Source organism: Apostichopus japonicus, chromosome 5, assembly GCF_037975245.1.
Source record: "Apostichopus japonicus isolate 1M-3 chromosome 5, ASM3797524v1, whole genome shotgun sequence".
NCBI lineage: Eukaryota > Metazoa > Echinodermata > Holothuroidea > Aspidochirotida > Stichopodidae > Apostichopus > Apostichopus japonicus.
In genome coordinates this window covers 18,155,602-18,179,743 of record NC_092565.1, presented here as the reverse complement: position 1 = coordinate 18,179,743, position 24,142 = coordinate 18,155,602, and the positions used below count along the sequence as shown (strand labels likewise).

At 38.8% G+C, this 24,142-nt stretch overlaps 2 protein-coding genes across 2 annotated transcripts in view; one reads left to right on the top strand and one right to left on the bottom strand.

The window, feature by feature from the left end:
* Positions 1–135: 135 nt before the first annotated feature.
* LOC139968174 (uncharacterized) lies at positions 136–2,839 on the bottom strand. The gene is made up of 3 exons (XM_071972569.1): positions 2,808–2,839; positions 1,929–2,140; positions 136–998 (listed from the first exon to the last, which is right to left on the bottom strand). The coding sequence occupies exons 1-3, from the start codon at positions 2,837–2,839 to the stop codon at positions 406–408; spliced, it is 837 nt and encodes a 278-aa protein (XP_071828670.1). The 3' UTR covers positions 136–405.
* Positions 2,840–17,691: 14,852 nt separating this feature from the next.
* Positions 17,692–24,142, top strand: part of LOC139968173 (scavenger receptor cysteine-rich domain-containing protein DMBT1-like) — a 38,664-nt gene continuing 32,213 nt past the window's right edge. Inside the window, exon 1 of the mRNA XM_071972568.1 lies at positions 17,692–18,044. Coding sequence (XP_071828669.1) covers positions 17,957–18,044 — 88 coding nt within the window. The 5' untranslated portion in view covers positions 17,692–17,956. The remainder of the gene's footprint in view (positions 18,045–24,142) is intronic.

The window sequence follows — 24,142 nt, the reverse complement described above, 5'->3', positions numbered from 1 at the left end:
ATATTCAATAGGGTGTGGTGCACTGACTATGTCCTTGATTATTGCATATTAGATTCCATACTGAAATGGTGTTCTGGAGACTGGTGTCAGCCACGATTAAACTAACATGAAATAAAACAACAATTTGTGTGGAAATTTGCATCAAATTGAATAAACAATAATGTGAGATATTACTTCATCGGACCATTTCGAATCACATTATAGTCCTACACCTTTTCCAACTGATACTGAAAGTTACAACAAAGTACAATTTGATTTTTTTTCTTCAAACTAAATGCATAGCCCCAACTCTTGACACTACTGAATTTGTTTTCTTCATGTATACAAGTCCTACAGATCCCTCTATTTTCTTACACATTATTTTAACATGTAACTAATGATGCACTATATTTAGTTCGCACATTCCTACATGTACGTTGGTCGCAAAAACTGAAGTTGTGGATAGGAGCCTTGGAGACGCTTTTTTAAGTTGTAGGATCTGTAACTTGAGGCATCAATCCCTTGAACTTCTTTAACCGTTTTGATGAACTGGGCTATGGGTTTTGTCATCCTGATCGCACCCTGTTGTTTAAGAATCTGTTCATCAATGACATTGTGGCAAAACTTTTCATAAGACTCTGCATATAGAATATCTGTTGTTTCTTTGGGCAACTTCCGAGTGAGAAATCTGGTTGCGTTGCGAAAACAACTCGGATGGTATCTTGCCTCGGAAGCAACAAGGTCTCTGGCACGCATTTGCAGAAGAAGGGATTCGTTACATGTCAGCTCAGCAGCCTTTCTGAGTTTCCCAGCATCTATTGTCCCGTAACGAGTCAGGGGCTCTCTTCGTCTCTTACAGGTCACCTTGTCCCTTATCCAGTGATCAGCGTGACAAATGATGCACGACACTCGAAGTATGTGTGGTCTGCCTGAGGAAGATGGTCCAGCTACGTTTGATCTTAGTGTTCGCTTCTTACAGACAGGTTCAACATCGTCGTTGTCATCATCAGTGGAATTATCTGTAACATTCAAACAAGGGAAAGATAAAAATTAAATACAACTTTAAAATAAAAAAGGTTTAAAAAATTTGCTCTGAATTCATTAACCCACACCGTTTTACAACTTGAATTGACAAACCTAGTCCAGTTTATCTAAACTTGTTATAATCAATAACTTCTTTTTTACAAATGAAATATTGGGCATGAGTTTGGGGCCCTTGTCTCATTTTATCAAATCATTGAGCAATAATGAAATATCGACCTCCACCCATATAAAAAAAATCAACCAAGTATTTGTACAAATGAAAAATTGGGCGTGGGTTTGGGGCCCTTGTCCCATTTTATCAAATCATTGAGCAATTATGAAATATCGACCTCCACCCATATAAAAAAATCAACCAAGTAAATAAAAAATTGGGCGTGGGTTTGGGGCCCTCGTCTCATTTTATCAAATCATTGATCGATAATCAAATTTCACCCTCCGCCCATATAAAAAATTAACAAGTATTTGTACAAATAAAAATTTGGGCGTTGGTTTGGGGCCCTCGTCTTATTTTATAAAATCATGGAGCAACTACTGTAGAAAGTCTAAAAGTAAAATATCAAACTCCCCCCTCCCCCCATGACAGGTACTTCTATTTGTTAAACACATGCAAAATCTAACTTAACACACACTAAATAGAGATTTTGATTGTAAATGTATCCCCGTTGTTTGTACATCTAACGGTTTCTAGTCCTAACCCAAATAAATTCACGATTACATCAGGTTGATGCATTTTGCACAGCAAAATGACAGCAGGACGAGGCTACAAAACAATAACAAACCGTCAAGAACGAATGTAAAAACTTAAATAAAAGCACAACCACATTCCACAAAATGTTAGATTGACATTTCTAATTTCAGTTGGAAATTGGGTTTATACTCATAACATTATTTAAATGTTTGCTTACCATCTTTGGGCGGATTTTTAGCAAGCCTTTCTTCAGTCTTGTTGAGTTTATTCACATCTGTGAATCTCTGGTAGCACTCACGATGATAGCCAATGCACGACTCACCATGCTCATGATCCTGTAAATCAGCTAAAGATTTTGAGCTCTCTATACAGTATTTTGAAGTGACATCTCTAGCTAATGCACCATAAATACCTGGTAACACACTCCACCTTTAAACACAATCCTTGAATTTGGCAAAAGAGCTGTCAGAAAAGGATGAAATATTCGTGTTTGTCCGTGCACACACATGCATACAGCATGTGAGTGTGGGAGCAGCCATATGTTTGTGCAGTGTGTGTAACCATGGTGTAACTAGACCACAGATCAGCAGCTGTGATTGGTCAATTAAGGTTTGACCTGGAAATACGGACCAATTAGATAAGCTATTTCAAGAGCAGTGGGTAATTTTTTTTTATTTTTTATAGTTTTTCTTAAACTCTGACTGTTTGTGCCACTAGAACTAAAAAGAACAAGTCAATCTTGATTCAGTACATATTTATACTAACTATTTCAGAGGAATTTACTTTCACCACTGACCCTATGAACCAAAATGCATCTAAATGGGCCATGGCCCATGGCCTATTAATGTCGAAGTTTGTTTATATTTTCTTTCTTTATTTTCTCTACTTCATATTATTTCATACTGTGTATGTAGGTTAAATAATTTTCCTTTCAGGTAGCTATGTTCACTTTTCTTTACTTGTAATAGTCTCTGCTTTGAGGACAAACCTAATTTGAGCAGGGGAGGATGTAGAGCCATGCCCTTTTGGCATAGCTGGCCTGCCTTAGAATTTGAACACCGGAACTGGTCAAACCCTTCCGTTCAGATTGGGAGACCTTTCAGGGCGTAGGGTAGCCTTGAAATCCATTGTTCTAAGACACTACGTTACTTTTACTAGTTATAACAACACCTTCAATACCTTCAACTTTTAGCTACGTTTTTGTCTGCTTTTGCAGCATTTGAAGTTGTTTTTTTAATAGCTCTATGAGGTAATTATATAATTTCTCTTCTTTTTATATCTCTTAAGCAAACAAGGGTTCTGTAATTCATAATATATCAGTTAGATTTTGTTACTCTCGATCAAGTTCAGAGTCACGGTTGGCCCTATTTGTACTGTAAACACTATTACAATGGTAGGCTACTGCCTGAGTAGTTTAGACTAGGCTTAACTTTTCAGCATACTTCGTAACTTTTCAATCCAATATTTCTGTAAAATGCTGAGTTAAAATTTCGTCAATAATAGTATAAGTGCTTTTCCAGAACCTTTAATCAACCTTCATCATAATTTTATATCTCCATACTTAATGATATCAGTGGTTCCTAAGATCGTTATTTACGTACGTCACATGAACATATTGTATTGTAGCCTTAACAGGGGACCTTACGTCATAGTAAACTTATATTTTCGCATAGCGCCCTGATTTAGTGAAGTACTTGTATTTAAGATAGCCGCGCCCATGAGTCGTTAGATGTAATAGTCTTAACTTGAGGCCGAGTTGTTTTTATTGACATGTTATTAATGTGTACTGAGAGGTTGTTTTAACTAAATGTTGGATACTTTTTTTAGGTTTTCAATAGAGATTAATTTCTTGTACTGGGAAATATGCACACCTTTTTAATTATAACTTTGGAAAGTTAGCTAATATGCAAACGTTGTTTTGGAGCCATTTTGATAGGTTACAAGTTGAGGATAAATGGTTATAAGGTGAATAACCGACAACAAATCGTTGTAAGGGGAATAACAGGCATTTGTATTTGCTTTGCCATAATTTCGTTACTAGTCAATTCCTAATCGGAATTGTAAACTTAGGTAATGTTCACTCTGTACATGGTCACATGACCACACGTAATTAAAGGAGCCGTCCCTGTATTTAAGTATTAAAGGAGTACTCTAGATACCTAATTAACTTTAATAGGAGCATTCTCATTGCAGTGTAACTGTCCTTTAGTTTTCATTTATTAAAGTGTCTTACTTAATTGTTTGCCAAAAATTGTTGTTTCCTTATTCTTGTAATGTTAAGATTTTCCCTTTATCTATTTGTAAATGGCTTTTACTTATGAGACATCGTTTTCCTATCCTTTTTACGTAGAGCTCGCTAGTCGGTGTCAGATAGCACGCTAGTAGATTCAATACACATGGACTAGTACAAAAACCATCCATTCGTCTATTCCATTCTTGTCGTCATCGGCAGAGACCCAGAGCTCCCATCACCCCACCCCCCAGAAATGTCACCACCTAACATCCTTTCCCCCGGCGTTACATTAATACTATAACTTTAATGTTAAAAAGGCTCTTACAGTTTGGGTGTACCTTTCATGTTTGGTCAACTAAATGTTTTTTGTGACTATTCCTTTCGATTTGTATTTTGAAGGACAACTTCGTCTTGAAGACGGGAGTGCTACAGCGGGAAGAGTTGAGATTTTATAAATGGTGAATGGGGCACAGTTTGTGACGATCAGTGGGACATTAGTGATGCTAAAGTCGTTTGTCGTCAACTGAGATTTGACAGAGCTCTTGGAGCGCTTGGTGTCGCCTTCTTCTCAAAAGGAACATGATTGATACACTTAGACAGCGTTGAAAGTTCTCTACTTTATTGCGTTCACACCACTGTCCACAACTGTGGGCACAACGAGGACGCTGGCGTCAGCTGTACTTTTATTGATGGTTAGTGAAATAGATGTAAAGAATTGATGCTATCAGTTGTTGATTTCATGATAAAAATATCCTTGTAATACATTAACAGTAGTTGTCATAAAATGTTGAGTGCAAGTACGTATTGCTATTTTATTATTACTAATACTATAACTAGAAAGACTCTTACAGTTTGGGCTTAACTCTTCATGTTTGGTCAACTAAATGTGATTTGTGACTATTCCTTTAGATTTGTATTTTGAAGGACAACTTCGTCTTGAAGACGGCAATGCTACAGCTGGAAGAGTTAAGATTTTCTTTAATGGTGAATGAGGCACAGTTTGTGACGATCTGTGGGACATTAGTGATGCTGAAGTAGTTTGTCGGATTTGAAGGGGCTCTTGATTTACTTAATTTGGGTTTCTTCGCCAAAGGAAATGGTGTTCAGGGGCGGATCCAGGATTTTGAGAAAGGGGGGGCCGACATCCCGATGGTAGCACTTTAGTGATCTGCGTCCTGGGGGAGGGGTCTAGGGGGAGGGGCCCCCTCCCCCTTGGAAATTTTTGGTTAATTGTGAGTGCTTAGATGCAAAATGGTGAAACATTTCGCCAAAAACTAGAAAAACCAGAAACGTTGCAGACACGCTTTTTTGTGCACATATTTGTGCTCGATAGACACATATTTAAGAACGCTCAACAGTGCATGTACAATGGATACACTATTATTGCGTCGATTCGTTTTTTCTTTTGCGCGAAAATTATGACGCCAGATTCACCCCAAGAAAAAACATAAAACAAGATATGTTCAATGAGATAATTATGATATACTTATTAATGAAATGGGGGTGTAGGCGGTTTTACACTATCTAACGCAACGTAGTCGCCAAGAACCTGAAGTATTTTCAAGGGAGGGCCTGATAATAAGCGGAAACGGATCACCGACCGAAAATATATCGGAATTTGTGGATTATTTCTTGCTTCCTATTCAGGGGCGTAGCGAAGGTTTTTTTGTTGGGGGGGGGTGTGGAGAATTTGATTTGCCGACGGATCTGGAAGTGGTGACTGAAATGGGGGAGGGGTCTAAGGGGAGGGGTGTCCCCTCCCCTTTGGAAAATTTTTAGTTTTGAAACGTCCTTAGATGCAATCTGGTGCATATTGTAAGTCAAATTTGATTTGCCGACGGATCTGGAAGTGGTGACTGAAATGGGGGAGGGGTCTAAGGGGAGGGGCTTTCCCCTCCCCTTTGGAAAATTTTTAGTTTTGAAACGTCCTTAGATGCAATCTGGTGTATATTTTAAGTCAAATTAGATTTGCCGACGGATCTGGAAGTGGTGACTGAAATGGGGGAGGGGTCTAAGTTTTGGAAAATTTTTAGTTTTGAAACGTCCTTAGATGCAATCTGGTGCATATTTTAAGTCAAATTTGGCACCGTAGAATTTCCATCTCGATATTATTTTTATGGCAGTCGGCAGAAGAAGAATTAATTGGGACCAATTATCGAACTGTGTTTTCTCTTTCACCGATCGTTGAAATAGTGAAACTTCGTGATGAAAATGTTCAGAAAACTTTCCGGTAATGAGAAATAACAACATTCATTGATATACAAGCGAGAAACGTTAAAAATTGTGTACAATTCGTGAGCCGTGTCCTTAAGTTTTCCACGGAGAACGAATGACATCTGCGATGACGTCATTCTAAACAGAGGATAATAACAACACGTTGTCACACGATAGCACGACTCATGGGCTACGGCCTATACGGAAGCCTTTAATTCCATTTCTTTCACTGAGTTGCCGGCGATTCTGGCACTCGTCTAGCTGAGCCTGGCTACAGTAGCTATACTGACGGCCGTGACATGATCAGTTATTTGCCGAGAGGTTTTTAACTTGCAGGCGTCGGGTGATTGGATTGGTGAATGAGTTTATCAGATGAAGAACTGGAAAATCGAAATAACCGATAAAGAAGCTCCCGTTCTCCTTTTCTCTATTCAGCTTTCCTTCTTTCTTCCCCTTCCGCTCTCTTCACCTTTTCTCCTTTTGCCGACAGACCCAAAATTTGCCGACAGCGACCAAATTATTATATATAATATAATAAATCAAAAAATAAAACCAAAATCTCAAAGGTTTACTTGTTAACTCAAGGTTTCATACTAACGAAGAATCAGCTGACTCTCAAGGTTCACACGAAGCTCTTTTAGATGCTCTTATAGCTGCATTATGAGCCCATAAAAACTCGTGCACAGAAAGTAGATGCATTTTGAGAACGAGACGCCCAGGCCGAATATAAAATATTCAAAGGCTACTACTGATGAAGCTCCTATAAAGTTTGAGAGCAGAAACCGGTCTAGTTGGTCATAAGAACCTACACTAGTCTCTCCTACTATTAACAGTACACTCAGTTCACCTAATAGGTGCAATTATGCTTCACCACGAGGAGCATGCTATAAGTTCATGTTCCTTGGGCCCTCCCTTAAAAATACTTCAGGTTCTTGGCGACTACGTTGCGTTAGATAGTGTAAAACCGCCTACACCCCGTTTCATTCAGATAATTATGATATACTTGCTAACTGTGCATTGATTTTCCCTGACAGTAATAGTCAGCACTATAGTACTGAGCCGTATCTAATTAATACGTGATGTCGCGTAGGCCTGGTAATTGCCTTAGTTTCAAATTTGGAATAAAAACGATCGCGTTTCAGGGAAGAACAGCTGGATATATATTAGGCTTTTCTTTCACCAAGTTATGCCTATTAGGAATTTAAAGTACTCCCACATAAAAAAACGCAACTGATTTCCAAAAAGGGGGGGGGGGGCTGGGCCGGGTCGGCCCCCCCTGGATCCGCCCCTGGTGTTGTACACTTAGATAATGTCGAATGCTGTGGCTTTGAGAGCTCTCTACTTGATTGTGCTTACATGACTGATTACATCTGTTCCCACTCTATGGTCGCTGGTGTAAGATGTAGCTCCTACGGTAAGTTCAACGGGCTCTCAGCAGCGTTTATTTTGGCCTTTTTTAATATAAACAATTTTTCATATACTTGGATGATGTAGAGTTTCAGAATGAAAAGATAACGAACAGCTACACACCTTGTTTTATTTAAAAATAACATGCAGATACATCAAACATATAGTTAGTTTACTATACAACTAAATTGGATAATGTACAAGAATGGAATGCTACAGTAAACACCACTAAATAATGACAATAACGGCCGTACTTCAATAAAATGCTAGTAATACCAACAAAGGCTAACAAACTTTAGGAATTAAGAAACAACATACGACAATAACACATCTTATTGTGAATTTAAACAAATACGAAGTAATTGCTTAGTAATTTGTTAGCGACTTGTCGAATTGAATATCCTTTCTTCATTTGTTGTTAAGCAAACGATGTATGAAACCGTTTAATATCACCCGTATAGATCTCAGATATCATAAAGTTTATGGTAAACAGGTTGGATCCACATTCAATTTTGATATCACAAAAAATTATTTTGTCTGCCATTGTAGCTGCTTCATTGGCCAATTGGAGTCCAACGGGAGTCTAGTTAAAGGCATTGAAGACTCGCCCAAACCGCGTGCGGCCATCTGAAAAAGTTAACTTGCCGTTAATTGCTTGCAAGTGATGTTTTGTTCGTGTCGCTACAAAATGAAGACAGTAATGAAACGTGATACCTTGTTATCTTTAGCTAGACCTGAGATGTCCATGGCTGTATCGTTTATACACTGTGCTATGGGTATTGACCGCAGCTGTATGTACTGACTGTACACTAGTGTTTAATTACCGACGGTAGCAAGCTGTGTGTGTATTTTCTGGGATCGATGGTGGTGTCTAACACTTCTGTTACACCTCATTCTAAACTAGGTCAGATTACCGGTATTAGACTTTCTTTTTGCGTGAGTTTTCACACCCTTTAATATACCCTGCTCCATTCGATTCAACTACGGTACTAACTCTACCTACATTTGCAGACTGCAACGTGTTAATTATATGGAAATAGTGTTTTGTTAATTTCTGTATGTAACCATGGATGAATTTGACGTTTAAAGCTTGCAAAATTATCTTCAATTAGACGAAGGTTCTACGAGACTTCTGAATAGGACAAATAATTCTTCAGGACGTGTTGGGGTACAGTGTGTGACGAGGGCTGGGATATTCTCGATGCACTGGTGGTTTGCTGTGAGCTTGGTTTCGATGGCGCTTTGAATGCTACTGGTGATGCTGTCTTCGGAAAGGGTATTGGTAATATTCATCTCGAAGACGTGAACTGCAATGGAAACGAAACGTATCTTGTGGATTGCAACCATCAAGGACGTGGCAACTGCGTACATTTTGAAGATGCCGTACATTTTGAAAGATGTCCTGAATCATATACCGAATCTCAAAACGTTTTATAGTTGTGAATTATTTCGAGGGTAATCTAAAGCAACATCATCTTCGACATCGTTTACGTCAATTGCACTGCAGTCGATCTCAATTAAAACAAACTTGCTTGTATTACATTGTACAATATACACTAAAATAGGCACCACTCCCACTATTGAATTAACGAACTGTGGCCTGTAGAAATCGGCTTAAGTTATCTTAATGATGAAATTAGGCAACGCTTGATCAGATTTTGATATGCATTAATATCTATTAATGTCAGATGCCATGAATGTAGTAATATCGCTCTTTCCGAGTATTGCTCTAATAGTTTTCTTAAGCATTTTCGAGCATGTATGAAAAGTCTGTCATGTGATCATCAATTAATTTCGTATTTAGATGAAGGTCAACTACGGCTAATAGACGGATCGGACATGTTTTCAGGACGTGTACAAATATTCCTTACCGGAGTTTGGGGTAATATCTGCGGTAATTTATGGGACCTAGATGATGCAAACGTAGTGTGTGGTGAACTGGGATATGGCACCGCAGTTTCTTTTACTCACACTTCATTTCCATTTGGTGAAATCAAGAACGAACCGTTCCATCGAGGAGGCTTGCAGTGCAATGGAAGAGAAAGATCAATAGGTTGTTGTCCCTTCTCAGAAGTAAGCTGTGATCAGGGGAAATTCGCTGGAGTAATATGTGAAACGAGTAAACGTAAGTTAAAGTATTGACTAATGGCGTTACCGTCACTGCTACCTTTGAATAGAGAAAATCTTATGGTCCTTTTGTGAATATCAGTGTCAGGAGGCTGCCAATGTTTTAAATGCGTGATGTCGCAGTGCCACTTGACGGAAAGAAATCTGTGTCACAAAGATATAAACAAATATAAAATGTACAAAATATCAACAAATATACATCAATTGTCTTTAAGCAGCGAAGCCCATTAATAAACACATCAGCATCTTCAATACCTTTGGCATTGGCAAAACTGATATATAATGCAAAATAAATATATAAACAAACATATAATATTGCCATGCGTAGACTTGTCCATGCAACGTTTTAGTCGTATATGTCACCGGAGTACTAAAAGTATGGTATAGTCCGAATCGAATAAGATTATATTAGCTGATTGTGATTAATCAGAAGTATCCCTAAGACAATGGTGGTAAATTGTTTTACATCTCTTTTATATTTTGTACCTATTACTACTGAAAATATGTTTATGTGATCGGCTTTTAGATGTAGAATAATCCTGTAATTATCTGTAATTATTAAATGATATACCTTATGTACTATTTCTGAACCTTATTCATGGATTAACCGGCTAATGGATATTAGAGCTAACAACATCAGAACATCAAGAACATCAGTATTGGTCAAGCTATTTCCAAATATACATCATTGACTTTGAATTGACATTTAATCTTCCGTGACAATTAATTTTCATTACATGATTGGTTTCAAAGTTGTTCGGGTGAAGTGGGAGTGGTGGGGGTTCCAATATTCCTGGGGTCGGGTGGGGGTTTAATATTCTAGGGGGTGGGGTGAGGGGAAGGGGGGGGGGTTGGAAGTAGGAATGGATGTCGAGAAGAAATGATAAATTCCACTGACTGATTAAGGTAGGGCAGCTACATTTAAGAAAGGGCCAGACTCGGAACCAACTTAAGGGTTATATGGTTAGAGGGTTAGGGCTCTGGGGTTGTTGAAGCTTAATCTTATGTAGTTTAGATAAGAAAATACGAACTTTAGACGTTTAATGGTACATTCTAAGGCACTTGTAAAGTATAAATTATGGCCATATTTAGATATTAATGTTTGTGCTCAAAAATATTTTGAAACGTTTATGTACTACTGTACATTGCAGGGGCGGATCCAGGGGGGGGGCCCGGGCCCCTCCTTTTGAATATCCTGATTTTTTTTACCGCGTTCGAGGGAAAGGGCCCCATGCGTGATCAGTGGCGTAGCTACGGGGGGCCTGGGGGCCGAGGCCCCCATGAAATAGGCTGGCCCCCCACTGGCCCCCACTGGGAATGGGGTAAAAACAAATGTTGTAAACAAATAAAAAAATAAAAATAAGTGCGATTCGCTTATATTTTTTGTTCAATAGTTTGGGAAATAGAGTTACGCAATTATCTCGTCTGCATCTGGCAGAATAAGAAAATACAATATCTGTAGTAATCATGAGAATGGTCACACAGCATGGCATGGCAATGGTCGATGCGACGATTGCGACCATATACCACGAACCTTGTTGTGCTGCGCGATATCGATATCTGCTGAAAATATGTTCAGTGCTTCCACCTAGCGCAACAATCTATCAAAAGATTGGCTCCGTTTGTACTGAGCCGAGGTATCAGGTTTTCATATATTGCCTCGAGTCAAATGAATATATGCAGGCGCGGATCCAGCGGGGGGGGGGTCCAGGGGGTCCGGACCCCCCTGCTCTTGGCCAAAAAAAAGAGAGAAAAAAAAGAGACAGAAAAAAAGAGAGAGAAAAAATAATTAAATTAAACGCCAATTTTAAACATGTAGGACGTCAGAAAAGCGGTTATCCTCACAAGTCATCCAGGTGTGTCTTTTCCGTCAAATGAACTATAGTGTGCACGCGTGCTACACGTGCCAAAAATGCCGAACGATCTCAATTTTCAGACCGAAAAGTTTCAAAATTGAGGTGGTGTTCGAATTTTTTTCGACGGTGAGGTTACAGAGCGGTAGGCTGCTAGGATGCGCTAACGAATTTTTCATGAGCAAACCCCTCACCCTTCCAGAATCCTGGATCCGGCCCTGCATCAAACAGTGGTGACGGAACGGGAGGGGATTGGGGGCTAAAGGCATTATGATTTTTGTATCATCTCAACTCATCTGATATGTAATACCATATTTCATAGATTGTTTTTTTCTCATCAATTGAGAAATTGCAGACATTAGCAAAAATTTTCTTGTACGCTCCGCGCCAACCGATGATGGCGCTCCGCTTAGATAGTCTTACGTTCAGGCGCGGCTGGACCAGTCAGACCCCCCCCCCCCTGTCACAAATCCTGCATCCGCCCCTGATATGTCATTGAATATTCCACAAAACAACTTTTTTATGCCCACGAAACTGTCGAAACACTACTGGTAGAGATATAAAATATTGGGAATTCTGAAATTCCTGCAAACATGCGGCTGTGCCTGTTCAATACTCACTACTGTACCGCCTTAAAAAATGATGAGTGGAAATAGTTTCTCCAAGGACCGTATCGTATCGTGGGTATCGAGTGCGTCTGATATACGAACGTACGTAGTACGTACGTACGTACGTCTATGATGATATGCACTGTACTGTACTGATAAAAACATAGGTGAATTTCACTCCATGGGAGTGATCACTGAGCACATTCCGGTATAAGAGTGAATTTCCACTCCATTGGAGTAAATCTTAACTCCTAATAGAGTTATATTCACTCATATTAGGAGTGAGGGTTAACTCCAATAGAGTTAAATTTCACTCTTAATTTGAAGTGCGCCGAGTGATCACTCCAATGGAATGAAATCCACTCATTTGTTTTTAGAGTGTTGCTAGATATATGAAGAAGAAATTTACATACCAATACATGTTATCGGTCATCGATTGGCACAAAAACCCAGATTCTGATGACAGCTGCCTCAAGAAACCCAAATAAATGGCCTAATTAGCACCGAGCCACCAATGTGGACCATTACCGAAACATCGATGCGTGTTAGTCTTCCATCCCCTTCCTCTAATGCTATTTAAGTCCACATGTGGGCATATCCTGCAAACCTACCGGTAGCCCACAGGGGTTTGAGTTGGGAGAAAGGCCTTGACAGCTTGAAACGACAAATGATGCCAACTTCCCTCAAGTTAAAAGTCTGGCTGAGTTGGCAAGGCCAGTCAGCATGAAAGAAAAAAACTTTTTTTGCATTTCTGTCACCAAAGTTGCACATCTTTTTGGTTGCTATTTTGCCTCACAGGTGCCATCTCCTGCGATCTGGGGGGTGCTGAAATCTCAAATTTTCTCTGTACGCTCCGCGCCAACCAAGGTGGCGCTCCGCTTAGATAGTAACCTCCGGCCCCCCCACAAGAAAGAACAGCCCCCATGGCCCCCCCACTCAAAAAATCCTAGCTACGCCACTGTGCGTGTAATTTTTTGTCAAATAAATTTGCAAAAAGAGTACACCATCATTCTGATAAAGTGAAGGTGAGAGGGGCACTCTGACTGCATCAATAGTCTCCATCTGGAAGGGGGCATCCAAGATGAAATGGCCTGGAGTAGCCTGGTAAAAAGTAGTTTGCATCACCACCTACTCCCCAAAGACGTAAATCCCAGCTCATTGCTCGAAATTGCAAATATATGCCCGGCAAACCATGAATACATGATTTATTGGAAATAAATTTTACTCCAAACTTTCACGAAAAGTAGCACCAGATTGCACCGAGGACCTCCATATTTTGTGAAATTTTCCAAAGGGGAAGGGGGGCACCCACTCCCCTTAGACCCCTCCCCCAGGACGACGATTAGGCATTTCCCATCTGGCCCCCCTTCGGCGAAATCCTGGATCCGCCACTGCATTGCATGCAGAAAGTTTTACTGAGAAATCATACAATTATATTTATTAGTGTTTACACGGGTCCAAAAATCGGGAACCGGGTACCCGAGGGCCGTTACCCGTCGGGTATCCGGGTACCCGGATTTTTTTTTGTTTACCCTCGTGTATCACGATTTTCAAGAAATTACATATTGGATGCTGTAATAAATGCATTATATTCTCTACTGACAATGTTTTCATGTTCAAATACGTAGGTGTAAGATAAGGTATTAAACCTCCCTCAATAATTTGCTTCTGTTTCTTTCATTAACCTGTTAATAAATTAATTATTTAATTATAATTAGCATTACTACTAACATCGCACTGCCGCCGCTGCTTATGCTAGCTCGTGCACGTCTATTGGATCAAACCATATAAATATCCAATTTAGCTCTTAAACAGTTTTTGATACTACTACTACTATCTATTATGCAGGCCCAGGGTTCGCATTAGCCGCGAGATTGCGCGATTCGCGCAATTTGATCGCATTTGGAATAAACGATTAGTGAAAAGCCACTTGCGATTGCTATTTTTTAGTTATCCCGTCTATAATCCATAAACATCGCGTAAAATTCCTTGTCAGCCTTTCCTTCTTTGAAATAAACGAATGAATAAATAATAATTTCTTCCACATGGTAGCCTAACACCACACTAAGTCAATGAGAAATCTAGCTAAGCCTACCCATCTGTTTATTTGCTGGAGTTGTGACGCAGTTATAAGACATCCATGGAATACTTTCGTTATTGCTGTTACGTTCGACCACATGGTTGCCTAACACCACACTAAGTCAATGGGGGTAGCCTAGCCTAGTCATCTGTTTATTAGCTGAAATTGTGACGCAGTTATAAGATATCTATGGAAAGCTTTCGTTATTGCTGTTATCTTCGAACACATGGTAGCCTAACAACACACTAAGTCAATCGGAAATCAGCCTAACCATCGGTTTGCAATTTTTTTTTTTAAATAATCACACTTTGCGTATGATTCGGGTAATAAATTAGGAACCGGGTAATATCGCGTCGAACGGGCTCCTTCGTTATTGCTGTTATCTTTGACCACATTGTAGCCTAACACCACACTAAGTCAATGGGAAATCTGCTTAACCGTCGGTTTGCCATTTTTTTTTTTTAAATCACACTTTGCTTAGGATTCGGGTAATAAATAAGGAACCGGGTAGTATCACGTCGAGCAGGTACCCGGGTACCCGGATAACCCGTGCAAACACTAATATTTATGTAGACTTAAAGCTGTAACGATTGTTTCGTTAAGCCCCTTTGGGCAGTTATATGTGAGAACCATGAATTGTAAAAGAGTTGGACTAGTAGGCCGAGATGATACCAGGCTTCACATACCATTAAAAGGCAACATGCGAAGGTTAGGTCACATTTTGTGTTCAGTTGTCATTACTAAACACTCGTTATACGTCTTGCACATTTACTTGGGCAACACGGACCTTAGTCAGCTATTTCGGCAGAAAAAGAATCAAGACCTTGAGACATAGAATCTTTAAAATTAATCCTGCAGATCCTTTAAAAAATATCCAATAGGAGCGCTATCCGCTGTATGAAGATTGTGTGCGGTTTTTCTGTCAATACGGTAATCATTGCAAAAAGTAACTTTTTACGCATCTCGTACTCTTTATAAATAAAAACAAACATCAGGACACGGTGAAGTAACACTGCGTACATTTGGGGTTGCATTTAATATCTGATAACTACAGTAAACAATTTGTTTACATTATAAAATATAGGCCTAACCATAATTTGTTTTCATAAGTATCCATAGACCATTATCATTTAGCAATGCTTCAGCAAAATTAAAATTCTGCATTACCTTTCTGTAGGTGCCGCTGTTCCAATAGTTTACGCGGTGGTACCGCCTGTCGCCTTTGTAATACTTCTTACTCTTATTGGCCTTATATGGTACTTCAGAGTAACCCTTGCCGAGCGATTCGCGAGACACCCTCTTCCATCAACACCGGTTGGACTTGCCTCAACGCACACAAACCTGTCCTATGTTCCGACCATCACAAGTGATAACGTCAGTGATTCTGATACCCGATACATAGACTGAAAACGTTTCTACATATCGCCAATGGGAGTTGAGGTAAAGCAGGACGGGGAGACAAAATCTGATAGTAGAAAGTCGTCCATGTGTTCAACTCCATCGATTGACGAAGACAAACAGACAGGCAGAGAACTAATGATACATATTTAATAACCAGAGACAAAGAAGAATAAAACGAGGTAGCAAACCCAGAAGGATGGAGATAAGGACCCACACATCTAAATCGGTCTTCAGGTCTTGTTTGTCTATCCCTAATAATGACAAAACTGTAGGGGCAAAATTGTACTCTTGAGAAATGTCATTTAAAGATGATCAATTAGTACAGACGTTTTGAGAGATTAGACTTATAGTTACAGTTTTGAAATTTAAAAAGCAAATAAATTAGTTTGCATAGCTTTCGAGCACAAGAAGTGGAATGCGAGAAAGCATTTCTTGCATATATATGTACGTCCTATTCGATCCTGGGATGGGATCCTTGAGGGGAAATTGCCAATACTGGCAAAGGGGAACAATGTGTTATACAGTTAAGGAAAACAAAAACGTTTTTATTCGGTGGTGGAGAACAGATATCCGAAATGGAGAATTGCTGTTGAGTTTTGTCTGTATTTTGTTGAAACGCTAATATAAGAGCCATACCATTAAAGAATAGAGAGAAAAGAGAACAAAGCTACCTTTATGCCAGAGCCACAGGGTCATAATTAAAGTCGTAAGCCAATTTGGCTAGAGATATGGAAATGAAACAGCTAGTAAATTAGTTTGTACAGCTGTCGAGCACAGGAAGTGGAATGTGAGAACGCAGTTCTGGCATACATAGGTACGTCCTGTTTGATCCCGGGATGGAATCCTTCAGTTGATTGCAGCCAAGTGTAGGGGGATATTGATGATTTTGAAAATGGATGGAGTAAAGAAGCGGCTCAGGATTGCTTCTTGCGGGGTTAGATAGGATAGGGTCAGAGATGTAGATTTGGTAGGAAATCGAGATATAGATTTGGTAAACACGGCGTCGATGGTCATTGGTGAGTGTCTTACAATTATAGGTCAGAAACATCTCAGTTGTATTTACGACCAATTGTTTCAGAACCTTGTTTTGTGTAACTTTTGAGGTTCTTCTGTAACATGACGAGCATATGTATAGCCTAGCAGTTATAGTGATCAACACATCTCGCTTATGTCAACATTGGAGCGTTCTAGTTGACAATATAAATGCGAAATATGGACATTAATATCGTACGCATGGAAAAACTAATTAAAAATATAAATCTAGAGAAGAAGTTGGAGATTTTTGAATGCTATTTTTGTCATATTATTTTATTAAAAATATTAGTCTGCATCATTTTTTCACTGTGTAAAACCTCGTAACTTTCTATACAGCTATTACAGTTCTGATAAGTTACGTCGTGGTGGGGTCCGGAATGGGGGGGGGGCATGGGGGTTGGGTGAAGGTATGGTACGGGAAGCAGGCTTGTTTACCTTGCAACTCCGGCTCTGGAACTCATCGCACATCACAGGAGCGCATTCATTATGAGGTGACCTATCCGTTTGATTACGTAGTGAAGATATTGATTCATGGCCTACTCGATAGCCATTTTAATAAGTTACAAATCTGGCAATATAGCATGTAATAACAGCGTGAATTGTTGTTTTGTAATAACTTCGCGTCTCCTATGAGAGACTTAAGGGAAACTGTCAAAAATGAGGATTTCTGATTATAGACAAAAACAATTGGACCCTTTTACCTCGCCATTTTGGAAATGTAGCTTATTTGACCCCTCGTCCTACTGGCAAAGATACAGTAAAAGGATGAAGATAATGAAATGAATTCCATTATAATTCGATTTTCGTTTCATTGATTACAAGGAATGTAGGTAACATCTAAGTAATACCACCAACACTATCGTTCTTGGAAGTTAAATTTGTGGACAGAAAGATGGAAACTCTCTGAATATATAGAGGGGTAAAAAAGCATTTAAACTATTCACTACCGCTGTTAATAAGTTGATAATATTGATAGGATATTGGTCAGCTAGTTCAACAGTAATTACAGAAGTAGCCTACAAAAGCAACGGTTTCAGTACTAAAGCAACTTTATTTGACTTCGTTCCACACAAATGCACACGTGAACGGTCACCGCCTGTAATTTCGAATCTGCAATACACTACAAAGGTAAACACGATGATACTGCATGCAGTACCAGGTCTAGAGGATATCAAAAGGTATTTGCCATAAAAAACAGTACAACTAGGAGCGCGTGTTCACTGGAGGTACATGTATCAGAATCGAGTTAGTGACCAATACAGCTGAGCTATACCAGAAGTGTTCGGAATGTTAATAATGAATCCACCTGCCTTTTTATGTGTTCAGGTGTTAATGTTCCTGTTTTCTTCCATTTTTTACAAATCTTCCGCACAAGGTAGGTGTTTTTTTTCCATAACTGGAATATCTTTATGGTATCTATATGTTACGGAACATTCCGCAATAACAAATTGTGTATAGTTTTGTACTTAAATAATCTTGCAATAAGGCATTAATCCTCGTTGTAGATTCGGTCAGTTACATAGCATTGATAACATATATCTAGTATTCTATCGTAGTGGTGGATCTAGGATTCTCGGTAGAGAGGACACAGAATGACAAGTTTAAGCACACACTTACCTTAGTATATACCGAAAGAGCGGTGCATGCAAAATTAATTGGACAAAAAATAAGGAAATACAGGAATATTTCCAGTTGTAGCTTGTATTGAGCAAAACTATTTTGCCCCGAAAGAAGACTGAAAATAGAAGTGGAGGCCTGGGTTGCCTATATTTGCCCCCCCCCCCCTCTTCCGGAAAAAAATAGACGTGGTGGCCTAGGTTGCTTGCCCATGCATCGATCTAAGTCATCTCTTCGGCTTCTGTAGAATGTTCCCCCCCCCCCCCGCTGATATTTTAACCCCGTTGTGCTTTTGAGAAGTCCTGGTTGTCCTAGTGTGGTATTTTTGAGGGTTTTACAGTCCTATAATGTAAATATTCGGATGGGTAATACTGAAGAGACGACACGCTCTGTGAACGCTTTCTATTAAGGTCGATGTGTAATTTGTCAAGTTTTCTTAAGTGAATACGAACTCTTTGTTGAAATGGGGAAGTTCGACAGAAAATGGAAATCTTTGAGAAAAGGGTAATGGGACAACTGTTGAAGGACTTAAAAAGATGCTATTGGAGTGGTAAAACCTCCAAAGTTGTGTTTGTTACCTGGCCAATTAGAAAACAACATTTTATTGTTATATTTTGTTCGGAAAAGTGCATCATCATATTGAAATTGTGATCATTATTGCAAATTGTAAATTCGTAAACAAAAAACGATGCATTCACTTTCCTCAATTATTAAATTAGTATGATATTTTCTTTTTACTTTTAAAATCGCTCAGCCAGCTCTACTAGTCCACGTTTGGTGTGTACACATAAATTATATGTAAGCTTGTACTAGATGTTACCGGACTTATAATTTTTAAGTACCTCAAGGTGCCTCCTTTGATACATAACAAGAACCCCTTTTGGGAAGAAATATTCTCTTCCATTAAGTAATTTATGAAAGAGCCCTTTGTTAAAATTCTAATTACTCAACTGCCCTTAATTTGAAATAACATTAAAATACTGGAATTTGTGGTGTAAACTTCACTAAACTTAAAGAAAATCTCTTTCAGTAGACATTTTGCCCACCAACATATCTCTAATCATACATGGGGCCCGTGTAGGAAAAATCTCACTTAATGTTGAAATCGTAGTTTGTGAAATATTGAATGTCATGAACTAAATGGTTCAATAAATGTGACACGAAGTCCTCCTAAACGGAAAGTATCATAGACGTCAATCTTGGTGGGGTGCATGTCTGGGTATAAGCTGTAGGTTATATGTGAGTGATGAAATCCTAGCCTCAGCGGTCAAAGTTCAATAATGTTTGAGTGAGAGGTGATATTTCATGAATTGCCAAATATCTATATTTTACCATTTGGTATATTGTAACATTTTTACGCAGCTTTCATGAAATTTCGCCAAACGAACAGAGCCCTAAACGTCAGAATTAATCCAAAAATCCAACTTGTGTACGATTCACCCTATAATTCGAACTATCGAGTGAGTGGTTGTGTTACAATTTGAAAGTGAACATCGACAAGCATTCTATATATGCAATATATGCTGTTTTATTTCAACAACCACATGACTTATCGAGATACTTTTCGTCTAAAAATAACACATCTACGTGTTGCAATTGGTAAAACGAAATTGTGGGACATGTTATCAAAACCAAAGGCGGAAACAGAAGCTGTGTTAGAAACTGAACCGTGGAGCAAAACTGAACAGATTATTTTGATGAGGGATATTACAGCTGACTAACGTCCGTTTTGTATCGATTTGGCTTCCACTCGTAGATGGAATTTGGCCCCTAGATGACACATGATGATATGAAAAGCTAGACTAGTCAACAACGTTTGCTTTACATGTAGATCTTCAAATTGACATGTTCACTTAGCTAGTATCACAGATTTATATCGAATCTTTATCAAATGTGTTTTGTATCATGAGGATTGATATCTAAATCGTGCCTGAGTTCTTACTAAACCTCCTGGTACGGTTTCCTATCTGTATAACGGAAAATAATAGTTTCGGTCGCCAGCTAAGAAATACGGCAAAGCTGTTTCACAAAACGAACAGCCAAGTCAAACGAATAACCAGAAAGTCACTGAACATAATCGAAATGAAAGTACACAAACCAAATTAAGGTACAGTTACATCTTTGCACAAACACAGTGTACTCTACAGGTTTGTACACCAATACGCAATAACCAGCTCCGTGAAGTATATATTAGTAACATATATATGCCTACTACTGGCAATTTAAGTTACGCGCCTACGTACACTCTCCAAAAGTTTGACCTCCATCGGTCGCATTTTATGTTACTGAAAACGATCTAAACAATCAAAGCCTAATATCCTACACTGGGGTGACTTCGGTCCCTTTGTCATGTTGACATGATGGTAATGATAATGCCCAAGCACACACATACCAAATTTGAAGTCAATCGTTCTTAGGGTGTAGCAAGTGTTTGTGACACACAAACACTATGGCGGGCCATCAGTCTAAAATCGTGGGGAATCGACTTATACCGATGTAAATCGACATATACCAATTTCCTTCGAATTATACCAGTTTCCAACAGCTTAAATTGACTTCTACCGATTTAAATCGACATATACCAGTTTAATTCTACATATAATCGAGTTAAATCGACATATACCAGTTTAATTCTACATATCATCGATTTAAATCGACATATACCAATTTAAATCGATGATAAGTAAAACAAATCGGTATGTGTCAATTTAAATCGAAGTATACCAGTTTAAATCGATGATATGTCAAATTAAATCGGTATATGTCAATTCAAATCGACATATACCAATTTAATTCGACTTATACCAGTTTAAATCGACATATACCGATTTAAATCGACATATACCAATTTAAATCGATGATATGTAAAATAAATCGGTATATGTCAATTTAAATTGGAATCTACCAGTTTAAATCGATGATATGTCGAATGAAATCGGTAGAAGTCAATTTCCTTGGACTTATACCAGTTTCTAGCAACTCAAATTGACATATACCTATTTAAATCGACATATCATCGATTTAGCTCATTAACATATTCCAAATCCCGACTTCTGTGATGATTGTGAAGATTTTACATAGTTTGATTTCAGGAAATGAATGACACGTTGCGCGTTGCTACAAAAAAAAAAATAGAAAAAAAGAAGAATAATCCACAAGTTTTCCAACTGTAAAAGATGTTATCATGTTTTTGTTTTGTAATTGCTGCTATTTTATCCTCCGTATATGTTGCATGTTGTATTCAAGTAGCTCCAGGTAGCGAGAAATAGTTTTGCTTGCTAAAAGCAATAATGAGGTAGCTGGAAGACAATTTACTGACCTTGAAAATGTCATCACTGCCCACACCCTCTCCGTACGGGCCTGACCCCTATTACTTTACTTTCATTACCACTTTATTGTTTATTTTCTTACACTTAGCCTACTTATTTTTCTTACTCTACCGTCGAGCCAAGGTTTTCTCTCTTGGTAAAAAGATGGAGGGGGCATGACTGCCCCCTCCCGGCCCACTGAGCCCACTGAGCCCACTGAGCCCACTAAGCCCACTAAGCTCACTAAGCCCACTAAGCCCACTAAGCCCGTTGCGATGGCCATGCGTGAAGCAAATATTCATTTGTATTGACAAATGGCATCGGAACTCAGGCAATTCCAGTGATAAAGGTTCGTTGTTTCTAAGTATGGCATTTTCTTAATGAACAAAAAGTGGTTCTAAATAGAACAGATATGTCATAAGGTTTCAGGCTAAACAGCCCTATAAAAATAGCACGGTACCGTGTCTTTTCCTAACAATAGCAAAACTTGTCGAAAAGGGCAGCAATACTTGTATTCCATCAACAATGTCAGCCACTACCTCCCTCCCCCGCAAACACCTTGTCTGATTCATTTATTATCAATTTACAGCCAATACGTTCAGTTTGTTTGAAGACACACGACATCCTTTTCAAAAAAGCTGCAAACATCAAATAAACAAAAACAAAGCAAACAAAGAAGAACAAAACAAATAAGACAGAGCAGGTTGCAATATGCTAGATTTTGTTGTCTCATGTTTCTCGCACTTTTAACACGTCATTCTTGTAGAGATAACTTTGTTCAATTAAATGAAGTAATAATCAAACATGAATTTGGATGAAAGTCACAAACATAATATTCTGAATCTATATCAGCCTGGGCAAAGAGTGAAGACGTGATTATACATGGGATAATTTATGAGGAAATTTAACGGGAATGATGACTCTCCCTTTGTAGCTCTGAGGTAAATTAAGATAATCGATGCTTTCTAGAACATCTTTCAAGCTGGGAGGTGTTACTTAACTAGAATGAGATATTACGGTAACTCTTCATCGAACAATATATTCTTGAAACTCTCATAATCCACATTAAGTACATCGTCTTGGGTCTTTGGTAAAGACCTGAATATAACAATGCCGCATTGTCTCTATAATTCCCCCTTAAACTGCTTTCCACTCAATTACGTGAATTAAAAATTACAATAGGAAGCAGACCACGTTAGGTTATATGTTTTACTATGAGAACTTATTTTGAACTCAATTTTGAGAACCAGGAGACACGCCTTCTCATTCGTTTTTGGTTTCGATGATGATCGTAATCTATGCATTCATGCAGGCGGAGAGTGTGTTTGTGTATGGGGGGGGGGGGGTGCGTGCGTATGTGTGTGTGTGTGGGTGCATGTGTGTGCGTTTGTTTTCTATCTGACCAAGGACTTGAACAAAAGAATTCCAGGTCCTCAGTTGTGATTTCTAAAGAATCACCACGTCCTCGGAAGAATTCAATTGTATGGGGTATTGTTAAGGTTAGGGTACATGGATTTTAACAATGGAAAATACAATGGGGTCCTCGGTTGGAATGTAATACAAACATGTGTGTGTGTGTGACGCCTCGCTTGTAAACACGATATCTCAAGATGGGAAGCTTGGACCAATCCAATACTTGGTGTATATGAGAACCACATTGAATAGATGAACCCTATTGTTTCTGGTGCCTGTGTAGGTCACCAAAGGTCAGAGGCCAAAAACCAAAATATTACAACAAGCAATAACTCACATTGACGGGGTCCGACATGGTTGATATTTTGGGAGTAGTTGTGAATGGGGTAAGGGATCGTTTCCAAACATAACGGCCATGTGATCCAAGGTCAACAAAGGTCAATCAGGGGTCAAAAACTAGTATTTTTGCAATAACTTGAGAACAAAATGTCTGTCAAGGTTGGGAGTTACACTATTGTAAGTGGACCCCAATCTAGGTGACCTTTGATCTCAGGTTGACCTCCGGTGACCTTTACTAGTTTTTTAGTTATTTGAATTTTCGTGACCATATCGGATCTCAAAGGGTACTTTCCGATCAAAATTGTCCATGGGATTCGAAGTTATCAGAGGTTATTTTTTTTTTGGTTTTTTAATAAGTACCCTTAGGATAGTCGTACAGACTTGTCATGTTGCTTTTTGGAATCTCTAGGTCAAAGGTCAAATCTTCAAAAATATGCTCATTTTAGGAGAAACGGGGCAAAACAAACAAAGTTTGTCAATATTTTGATATATGATATAGCTCTTTGTGCTATGTAGAGGAAACCAACTCCGGCTTCAATCGGACACCCAGTTCTCAAGTTATGAGGGGCCAAAGGTTGGTTTTGATACCTTCTAGGTTTATGGTTTATGTTTATGTTTAAGTTAGGTTTATGTTTAAGCTCCACTACAAAAATAATAAACATTCACCATGTTGATTGAGGGTAGACTATTAGTGTAAAACTGAACTATGCTCAGGCATTTAGTTAATTGGATGATCTTTTATTATGACACCTACATGTGTGTGGGCGTACTGGCTCAACTTTTTTTTTTATTGGAG